This window comes from Erithacus rubecula (assembly GCF_903797595.1).
Source record: "Erithacus rubecula genome assembly, contig: scaffold_673_arrow_ctg1, whole genome shotgun sequence".
NCBI lineage: Eukaryota > Metazoa > Chordata > Aves > Passeriformes > Muscicapidae > Erithacus > Erithacus rubecula.
This window is the reverse complement of record NW_027635666.1, coordinates 39791-51058: the sequence shown is the minus strand read 5'-3', so window position 1 is coordinate 51058 and position 11268 is coordinate 39791. Positions and strand designations below refer to the sequence as shown.

The following is an 11268-nucleotide window of genomic DNA, read 5'->3' as shown; positions in this document are numbered from 1 at the left end:
CAATTCCCATCCCAAATTCTGGATATTCCCATCCCAAATTCCCATCCCAAATTCCCAAAATTCCCATCCCAAACTCCCAAAATTCCCATCCCAAATTCCCATCCCAAATTCCCCAAATTCCCCAAATTCCCAAAATCCCCCAAATCCCGTTACCTGCTGACGGTCTCGGATTTGGAGCGCGCTCTGGCCCCGCCCCCGGCCCCGCCCCCAGCCCCGCCCCTCACTTGATCCTCGATCAGGTGCTCGATCCGATCGTGCATCTCCAAATTCTGGGGGAAAAAACCAGGATTTGGGAAAAAAAAAAAGGGAAAAATGTGGGAATCGTGTGAGAAAATTCGGGAAAAACGGTAGAAAAAATATGGGAGAAAATGGCGGGAAAAGAGGAAAAAAATTGGGAAAAAATTTATTTTCCATTTTTCCCCAACACATTTTTCTTCCTACGTTTTTCCTCCTTTCCCCAAATTTTTCCCTCTTCTCCCCAATTCCAAAATTCCCGAAAATTTCCCAAAATTCCAGCCCCACCTCAGCCTCAGGTACGCCACTCGCTCCTTCAGCTCCGTCATCGCCGCCTTGGCCTGGATCACACTCTTGGAATTCTGCAGCTGTGACACAAATCCCCAAATTTGGGACATTCCCAGATTTATTCCTATTTCTCCACATTTATTCCCCTTTTTCCCTGGATTTTTCCCAATTTTTTCCCCATTTCCCTCCCAATTTTTTCCCGATTTTTTCCCAATTTTTCCCCATTTCCTCCCCAATTTTTCCCCCAGATTTTCCCAAATTTATTCTTATTTTTCCTGGATTTTTTCCCAAATTTTTCCTCCAATTTTTTCCCAACTTTTCTTGGATTTATTCTATTTTTCCCCTGGATTTTTTCCCAAGTTTTTCCCCATCTTTCCCCTTATTCTTCCCAATTTATTCCCATTTCCCCCCCGATTTTTCTCAAATTTTCCCTCATTTTTCCACGGAATTTTTCCCAATTTTCCCCCATTTTTTTCCCCTTATTTCCCCCCGATTTTTCCCCCATTTTTCCCCAGTTTTTTTCCCTGGATTTATTCCCATTTCCCCCCAGATTTTTCTCAAATTTTCCCCCAGAATTTTCCCCAATTTTCCCCCATTTTTTCCCCTGATTTCCCCCCATTTTCTCCCCGATTTTTCCCAATTTTTCCCCAGTTTTTTCCCCTGGATTTATTCCCATTTCCCCCCAGATTTTTCTCAAATTTTCCCTCATTTTTCCCCAGAATTTTCCCCAATTTTTCCCCATTTTTTCCCCTGATTTCCCCCCATTTTCTCCCCGATTTTTCCCAATTTTTTCCCCATTTTTCCAGGGTTTATTCCCATTTTTTCCCCACCTGCTCGATCATCTGGCGCACTTTTCTCTGCTGACTCTTCAGCATGTCATCCAGGTGATGAATTTTCTCCCTCAGTGTTGCCACCTCCTTCTCCAGCTGGGATGAGCTGGGAAAAAAACAGGAAAAATCACCAGGAATGGTCTCAAAAAATCTCAGAATTCCCAAAAACCTCCCCAGAATGACGACCTCAAAACGTTGGGAATGGTCACAAAAAAAAAAAAAAAAAAATTCATTCCTAGAATTTCACCATTCTGGAATTTTGGTATTCCCAGGATTTTGGCAATCCCAAAATTCTCAATCTGGGCTTCCAGCATTCCAGCATTTCCAGATTTTAGTGTTCCTGGAATTCTGATATTCCTGAATTCCAGCATTTCCAGGATTCTCATTCCCAGAATTTTAGCATTCCTGGGATTCCCATTCCCAGATTTCAGTGTATTTGGGATTCCCATTTCCAGAATTTTGGCATTCCTGAATTCCAAAATTCCCAGAATGAAACCATTCCCAGATTTCCCATCATTCCCAGATTTCCCATAATTCCCATATTTCCAAATTCCCAGATTCCCCATCATTCCCAGATTCCCAAATTCCCAGATTCCCCATCATTCCCATCATTCCCAGATTCCCTTATTCCCACATTCCCACATTCCCATCACTCATTCCCACATTCCCACATTCCCTCATTCCCACATTCCCATCAATCATTCCCACATTCCCTCATTCCCACATTCCCACATTCCCATCACTCATTCCCTCATTCCCATCACTCATTCCCACATTCCCACATTCCCATCACTCATTCCCACATTCCCATCAATCATTCCCACCAATCATTCCCACCAATCATTCCCATCAATCATTCCCATCACTCATTCCCATCAATCATTCCCATCACTCATTCCCACATTCCCACATTCCCTCATTCCCTCATTCCCACATTCCCACATTCCCACATTCCCACATTCCCACATTCCCATCACTCATTCCCACATTCCCACATTCCCACATTCCCTCATTCCCTCATTCCCGGTCTCTCACCGTTCCTGCTGTGCCGCTCTCTCCCCCTCGGCCGCCCGGAGCTGCTCCAGCTCCGCCTGTCCCGACTCCAGCCGAGCCTGCAGCTCCCGCTGCTCCTGTGGGAAGGGGGACACAAACCTGCTCACCCCAATCCTGAACCCCTCTCATCCCAAATCCTCTGATCCTCATCCCAAATCCTCTGATCCTGATCCCAAACCTGCTCACCCAAATCCTGAACCCCTCTCATCCCAAATCCTCTGATCCTCATCCCAAATCCTCTGATCCTCATCCCAAATCCTCTGATCCCCATCCCAAACCTGCTCACCCCAATCCTCTGATCCTCATCCCAAACCTGCTCACCCCAATCCTCTGATCCTGATCCCAAACCTGCTCACCCCAATCCTCTGATCCTGATCCCAAATCCTCTGATCCTGATCCCAAATCCTCTGATCCTCATCCCAAACCTGCTCACCCCAATCCTCTGATCCTGATCCCAAATCCTCTGATCCTGATCCCAAATCCTCTGATTCTGATCCCAAATCCTCTGATCCTGATCCCAAATGCGCTCATCCCAAATCCACCCATCCCATTCCCAAATCCCCAATCCAAATCCCAATCCCAATCCAAATCCCATCCCATCCCAGCCCCACTCACAGCCTGTTCCCGCTGCAGCCTGTCCCAATCCCAAATCCCCAATCCCCAATCCCAAATCCCCAATCCCCAATCCAATCCCATCCCATCCCATCCCATCCCATCCCATCCCATCCCATCCCATCCCATCCCATCCCATCCCAATCCCAATCCCAATCCCAATCCCATCCCATCCCAGCCCCACTCACAGCCTGTTCCCGCTGCAGCCTGTCCCAATCCCAAATCCCCAATCCCCAATCCCAAATCCCCAATCCCCAATCCAATCCCATCCCATCCCATCCCATCCCATCCCATCCCATCCCATCCCATCCCATCCCATCCCATCCCATCCCATCCCATCCCAATCCCAATCCCAATCCCAATCCCAATCCCATCCCATCCCCACTCACAGCCTGTTCCCGCTGCAGCCTGTCCCAATCCCAATCCCAATCCCAATCCCAATCCCATCCCATCCCATCCCAATCCAATCCCAATCCCCAATCACAATCCCAATCCCAATCCCATCCCATCCCCGCTCACAGCCTGTTCCTGGTGCAGCCTGTCCCAATCCCAATCCCAAATCCCCAATCCCCAATCCCATCCCATCCCATCCCATCCCAATCCCATCCCATCCCAGCCCCACTCACAGCCTGTTCCCGCTGCAGCCTGTCCCAATCCCAATCCCCAATCCCCAATCCCAATCCTAATCCCAATCCCAATCCCATCCCATCCCATCCCATCCCATCCCATCCCATCCCATCCCATCCCATCCCAATCCCAATCCCCAATCCCCAATCCCAATCCCCAATCCCCAATCCCAATCCCATCCCATCCCATCCCAATCCCAATCCCAATCCCAATCCCAATCCCAATCCCATCCCAATCCCAATCCCAATCCCCAATCCCAATCCCCAATCCCAATCCCATCCCATCCCATCCCATCCCCACTCACAGCCTGTTCCCGCTGCAGCCGCTCCCGGAGCTGCTGTGCCTCCTGCTCGGCGCGGCGCCGCCCGCACTCGGCACCCGCGGCATCGTCCCGGCACCGCGCCAGCGCCCGCTGCAACGGGGACCCACACTGGGAACGGGGGCCTGGGACCCCAACACTGGGAACGGGGGCCAGGGACCCCATGGGACCCCAACACTGGGAATGGGAGCCTGGGACCCCATGGGACCCCAACACTGGGAACGGGGGCCAGGGACCCCATGGGACCCCAACACTGGGAATGGGGGCCTGGGACCCCAACACTGGGAATGGGAGACTGGGACCCCAACACTGGGAATGGGAGACTGGGACCCCATGGGACCCCAACACTGGGGATGGGAGACTGGGACCCCATGGGACCCCAACACTGGGAACGGGGGCCCGGGACCCCATGGGACCCCAACACTGGGAATGGGGGCCTGGGACCCCATGGGACCCCAACACTGGGAATGGGGGCCTGGGACCCCATGGGACCCCAACACTGGGAATGGGGGCCTGGGACCCCATGGGACCCCAACACTGGGAATGGGGGCCTGGGACCCCATGGGACCCCAACACTGGGAATGGGGGCCTGGGACCCCATGGGACCCCAACACTGGGAATGGGAGACTGGGACCCCAACACTGGGAATGGGAGACTGGGACCCCACACTGGGAATGGGAGCCTGGGACCCCACACTGGGAATGGGAGACTGGGACCCCAAACACTGGGAATGGGAGACTGGGACCCCACACTGGGAATGGGAGCCTGGGACCCCAACACTGGGAATGGGAGACTGGGACCCCACACTGGGAATGGGAGCCTGGGCCCCAACACTGGGAATGGGAGACTGGGACCCCAACACTGGGAATGGGGGCCTGGGACCCCAACACTGGGAATGGGAGACTGGGACCCCAACACTGGGAATGGGAGACTGGGACCCCAACACTGGGAATGGGGGCCTGGGACCCCAACACTGGGAATGGGGGCCTGGGACCCCATGGGACCCCAACACTGGGAACGGGGGCCTGGGACCCCATGGGACCCCAACACTGGGAATGGGGGCCTGGGACCCCATGGGACCCCAACACTGGGAATGGGGGCCTGGGACCCCATGGGACCCCAACACTGGGAATGGGAGACTGGGACCCCAACACTGGGAATGGGAGACTGGGACCCCACACTGGGAATGGGAGACTGGGACCCCAAACACTGGGAATGGGAGACTGGGACCCCACACTGGGAATGGGAGACTGGGACCCCAACACTGGGAATGGGAGACTGGGACCCCACACTGGGAATGGGAGACTGGGACCCCACACTGGGAATGGGAGACTGGGACCCCAACACTGGGAATGGGAGACTGGGACCCCAACACTGGGAATGGGGGCCTGGGACCCCAACACTGGGAATGGGAGACTGGGACCCCAACACTGGGAATGGGGGCCTGGGACCCCAACACTGGGAATGGGAGCCTGGGACCCCAACACTGGGAACGGGGGCCAGGGACCCCATGGGACCCCAACACTGGGAATGGGGGCCTGGGACCCCATGGGACCCCAACACTGGGAATGGGGGCCAGGGACCCCATGGGACCCCAACACTGGGAATGGGGGCCTGGGACCCCAACACTGGGAATGGGAGACTGGGACCCCACACTGGGAATGGGAGACTGGGACCCCACACTGGGAATGGGAGACTGGGACCCCATGGGACCCCAAAACCCAGGAATGGGATCCACAGAATTCCATGGAAATCCCTCAAAAAAAAAATCTGGGAATGGGATCCACAGAATTCCATAGAAATCCCTCCAAAAAAAATCTGGGAATGGGATCCACAGAATTCCATGGAAATCCCTCCAAAAAAAATCTGGGAATGGGATCCACAGAATTCCATGGAAATCCCTCAAAAAAAAATCTGGGAATGGGATCCACAGAATTCCATGGAAATCCCTCAAAAAAAAATCTGGGAATGGGATCCACAGAATTCCATGGAAATCCCTCAAAAAAAATCCAGGAATGGGATCCACAGAATTCCATGGAAATCCCTCAAAAAAAAATCTGGGAATGGGATCCACAGAATTCCATGGAAGTCCCCAAAAAAATCCAGGAATGGGATCCCAGGATCATCCCAGGAATTAACTAAAAATCTGGGAATGTGATGCTGGGAATTCCAAGGGAATCCCTTAAAAAGACCTGGGAATGGGATCCCAGAATTCTGTGGGAATTCCCAAAAAAAATCTGGGAATGTGATGCTGGGAATTCCATGGGAATCCCTAAAAAAAATCCAGGAATGCCAAAATTCCCACTCCTCCATAAAAACCTGGACTGGGATGAAATTCTATCCAAAGAAATTCCCAAATTCGGGCAAAATCCCCCCTAAAATTCCCAAAATTGGAGAGGATTCCCCCAGAATTGGGGTGAAAATTCTGATTTTTGGGAATTCTGGGCTCACCTCAAAGTTTTCCCGCTCCAGCTGGTGCCTCTTTTCTGCCTCCTGGAGCCTCCTCAGGAGCCTCGGGGCCTCCTCCTGTGGGAATGTCCCAAATGTCCCCAAAATGTCCCCAAAATGTCCCCAAAATGTCCCCAAACACACCAAAAATTAAAAAAAAAAATGACCTTAAATGCACCCCAAATGGCCCCAAAACGTCAAAAAAACGGCCCCAAATTAATCCAAAATTGAGAATTTTTCCTGTTTTTCCGCCCTGGAGAAAATGGGAATTTTCCCTCCTAAAAATTGGGAGCTTTCCTATTTATTCCACCCAAAAAATTGGGAGTTTTTCCCATTTTAACATGAAAAAAAAGGGCATTTTTACACCCCAAAATTGGAATTTTCCTCCTTTTTCCACCCCAAAAATTGGGAGTTTTTCCCATTTTAACATGAAAAATAAAGGGAATTTTTCCCATTTTGTCATGAAAAAAAAAAAAGGAATTTTTACACCCCAAAATTGGAATTTTCCTCCTTTTTCCACCCCAAAAATTGGGGTTTTTCCCATTTTCCAGCCAAAAAATTGGGAATTTTTCTCAGCTGTCACAGACAAAATTTGAGATTTTTTCCAGTCAAAACCTTGTGAATTTTCTTCCTTTTTCCACATAAAAATTGGGAATTTTTCTCCTTTTTCTACCAAGAAAAAAAGGGAATTTTCCCCATTTTTCTACCCAAAATTTGGCAATTTTTCCCATTTTCCCATCCAAAAAATTGGGATTTTTCCCTGTCAAAAATTGGAATTCTCCTCCTTTTTCCATCCAAAAAATTGGGAATTTTGATAATTCTCAATTTTTTTTACCTCTGAGCTCTCCTGGAATTCCTGAAATTCCCGAAATTCCCGGAATTCCTGGAATTCCATCCGAGTTTGGAGTTTGGTGCTCAAATCTTCCCGGAGTTTTTTCAGGGCACTCCCAGCCTGGAAAAAATGGGGAAAAAAAGGGAAAATTTGGGATTTTTTTGGATGTTGGGAATTTTCAGAGAATTTGGGAATTTCTGGGATAAAGGGGAGGGACAAAAAAGGGAAATAAAAATAGGAAAAATGGAATTAAATTAAAGTAAATATGGAAAAATTTGAAGTTTTGGGGGATTTTTTGGGGAAAATTTTGGGGAATTTGAAGAAAATTTGGGAGGATTTTTTGGGACTTTTGAGAAATTTTTGGGGGGGAATTTTGAGAGAATTTTTGGCGAATTTTTAGGAACGATTCAAAGGAATTTTGTGGGATTTTTTTGGGGGGGGATTTTACAGGAAAAGCAGGGAAATGTTGGGAATTCTGTGGAATTTTGGGGAATTTTTGGGAATTCTGTGGGATTTTTGGGGAATTCTGTGGGATTTTGGGGAGTTTTTTCACCTCCTGGATGTGCCGAACTTCGCTCTTGAGCTGCGTCACCGGCTCCTCGTGGTCAGCACGAGCCTTGAGATAAACCTGGAATAATGAGACCAAAAATTTGGGAATTTTGAGGAATTTGGGGGAATTTGGGATTCCTGGGAATTTTCCAGCCTGAATTTCCCCATAAATTCAGATTTTTGTGTGAAATTTGAATTTTCCAGGTTATTTTGGGAAGGGTTTCCTCGTCCGTGTTGGAATTTTTTTGGAATTTAAGGGAGATTCTGGAGGGAATTTTTTGGGAATATTTGTGGGAATTTTGTGGAATTTTTGGGAATTTTTTTAGGAATGTGTGTGGGAATTTTGTGGGAGTTTTTTGGGAATTTGGGGGAATTTTTGTGTAATTTTGGTGGATTTTTTTATTTTAATTTTATTTTTGTGGAATTCAGACAGAATTTTTTGGGAATCTTAGTGGATTTTTTTCCTGGCAATTTTTGAATGGAATTTTTGTGGGAATTTTTTTTTTACAGAATTTTCTGGGAATCTCTGTGGGATTTTTGTCGATTTTTTTACGGATTTTTTTTTTATATTTTTGTGGAATTTTGGGGCAATTTGGGCACAATTTTTGGGGAATTTTTGGGTGGAATTCTGTAAATTTTTTACCTTGATGATCTCCTCGTCTCCATCCTTGGATTTGACACATTCTGAGGCCAAGGAATTCCCATCTGACCTTTTGGCCACCATGGCAAAGGCTCTGCCCACCGGCTTTGGGGAAAAAAAATGAAATTTTGGGCAAAAAAAAATCCAGAATTGGGATTTCACAACATCAGGGCAAGAATTGTCCCAAAAATCCCAGATTTGTAGGGGAAAAAAAATCAAGATTTTTATGGAAATATCCCAATTTTTTAGTGAAAAATTCAAGATTTTTAGGAAAAAAATCCCAGGATTTTTAGGGGAAAATTCCCACATTTTAAGGAAAAATTCCCACCCCTTCCCTCTAAAATTCCCAAATTTTCTCCCCAAAATTCCCACATTTATCTCCCCTCAAATTCCCAGTTTTTCTCCCAAAATTCCCCATTTCCCCCCCCCCCAAATTTTCCATTTTTCCCCCCAAAATTTCCCATTTTTCACTCCAAAATTCTCATTTTTCTCCCCAAATTTCAGAGTTTTTCTCCCCAAAATTCCCAATTTTTTCCCCAAATTCCCATTTTTTTTCCTCACCTTCTGTTTGGGTCGGGGCTCCCCAGGGGGGTCTCGGGGCAGGCGCAGCCTCAGAACTGGAACCACCTCCTGAAAAAAATGGGAAAAACCAGGAAAAAATTTGGGATAAACCCAGGAAAAATAATAAAAAAAATATCCAGGAAAAAAGTCTGGAAAAAATCCAGGAAAATTAAAAAAAAATTTGGGATAAATCTGGGAAAAATGCAGGATAAGCCAAGAAAAAATCCCATAAAAATTTGAGATAAATTCAGGATAAATCCCATATAATGTGGAACAAATCTGGGATAAATCCACTAGAAATCCCATAACAATTTGGGATAAATCCAGGATAAATCCTGTAAACATTTGGGATAAATCCCTTACAAATCCCATAAATATCTGTGATAAATTCTGGATAAATCCCCTAAAAATTTGGAATAAATCCAGGTTAAATCTAGAAAAAAATCAGGAAATAAATCCAGGTAAAATCCCATTAAAATATGTGATAAATCCAGGAAAAATCTGGGATAAATGCAGGATAAACCCACTAAAAAATCTCATTAAAATTCGGGAGAAATCCAAGATAAATCCCATAAAATCCAGGAAAAATCCCTTAAAAATCTGACAGAAATCCAGGAAAAATCCAGCAATGCCAGATCCAAATTTTTTTTTTAATTTTCCAAAAATCCCAGGACTCACCTCAGGATTCCAGGTGGATTTGGGGCTCCCTCTGGAATTTTCCAAAGATCCAGGAGAATTTTCCAGGCTGGGAAATTCCAGGAATTCCGGGAATTCCAGGGGGCGCCTCATGCTCGGCTCCTGCTGGGAAAAAATTCCCAAAATTCCCAAATTTTTCTTCCCCAACTTCTTCATTCCAAGATTTTTTTTTGGGGGGGGGGGGAGGGAATTCACCAGGAATGGAAAAATTTCAACCCCAAATCCTCCAAATTCCACCAAATTTACCCCAAAATCCCCTCAGGGATTTCTCCTAAATTCTCAGAATTCCCCAAATTTTTCCCTTTTCTAGGAGTGATTATTGAGGATTCAAAATCCCTTTGGAATTCCCAAAATTCCCAAATTTTTTTCCACAAATTTCCCCAGGATCTTCCTGTCCCCAATTCCCAAAATTCCTGAAATTCCCGGAATTTTGGGAAGGATTTGGGAATTCCGATGGGATTTGGGATCCCTAAAAGTCGCTCTAGAAAGGGGAAAAAAAAACAGGAATTCCGGGAATTTCGGGAATTTGGGAAAGGAGGGAATTTTAGGGAGGGGTCCCGAGAGGATTTTGGGAAAAATTTGGGAATTTTAGGAAAAGTTTGGGAATTTGTGAAGTCCCGGGAATTCCAAAGGGATTTGGGATCCCTAAAAGTCGCTTTAGAAAAGGGAAAAAAATCCCGGGAATTTTTGGAATTTTGGAACAGGAATGACCCCGGGGGAATTTTGGGGAGGGGTCATGGGTGGATTTTTGGGGAAAAATTTGGGAATTTTGGGAATAATTTGGGAACTCCAAAGGGATTTGGGATCCCCAAACTCCTCCCAGGAGGGCGGGAAGATCCCGAGAGCTCCGGGAAAAAACAAACCCGCGAATTTGGGGGAAAATTTTGGCAAGGGGATCCAAGAATTTCATTAAAGCGAAGTTTTTAAGGAAGAAATCCCAACATTTTTTAGGCGGAAAAATTCGGGAATTTCCGGGTTTTCCAAAGCGGGAAAAAAAAACCCCCGGGAGTTCCCGGAAGAAACAAAAACAGAGGCCCGGGAATTCCTGAGGGGAAAATCGCGGAATTCTGAGGGGAAAATCTCGGAATTTTGGAGGGAAGATCCCGGAATTTTGTGTGGAGGGGGAAATTTAAGGAATTTTTTGGGAAGGATTTGGGAATTTTGGGGGAATTCGGGGGGTTCTTACCGCGATTTCCGGGAGCGCGGCCCAGCCCTGGAGCCCGTTCATGGCCCCGCCGCCACTTCCGCCTCACCTGAGGCAGGTGGCCACGCCCACTTTGGCCACGCCCACAAACCCGGCTCCGTTTGTTTGGGTGGGGCTTGGCCACGCCCCTTCGATGATTGACAGCTCCCCTCAGTGTTTGGTCACACCCCCTCTGTGATTGACAGCTGCATTGGCCGCGGTCCCTCAGGCGTTTGGTCACGCCCCTCTGTGATTGACAGGTAGGTTGGGCACGCCCCCTCCGCTGGGTTATGCCCATATTTGGTGATGGTTAATAAGTGATGAGGGTGGAACCACGCCCACATTGGAGGCCACGCCCCCAAGAGGGGGAATTGGGATAAAAATGAGGAAAAATTG

The 11268-nt window shown here is 47.5% G+C and overlaps 1 protein-coding gene across 1 annotated transcript; it reads right to left on the bottom strand.

Moving 5' to 3' along the window:
• Positions 1–437: 437 nt before the first annotated feature.
• Positions 438–10965, bottom strand: TUFT1 (tuftelin 1; the record flags this gene model as incomplete). The annotated part of the gene is made up of 11 exons (XM_079333000.1): positions 10876–10965; positions 9672–9794; positions 8994–9062; positions 8436–8537; positions 7797–7871; positions 7247–7363; positions 6415–6489; positions 3949–4056; positions 2388–2482; positions 1353–1458; positions 438–602 (listed from the first exon to the last, which is right to left on the bottom strand). The coding sequence occupies exons 1-11, from the start codon at positions 10915–10917 to the stop codon at positions 438–440; spliced, it is 1077 nt and encodes a 358-aa protein (XP_079189126.1). The 5' UTR covers positions 10918–10965.
• Positions 10966–11268: the final 303 nt, after the last annotated feature.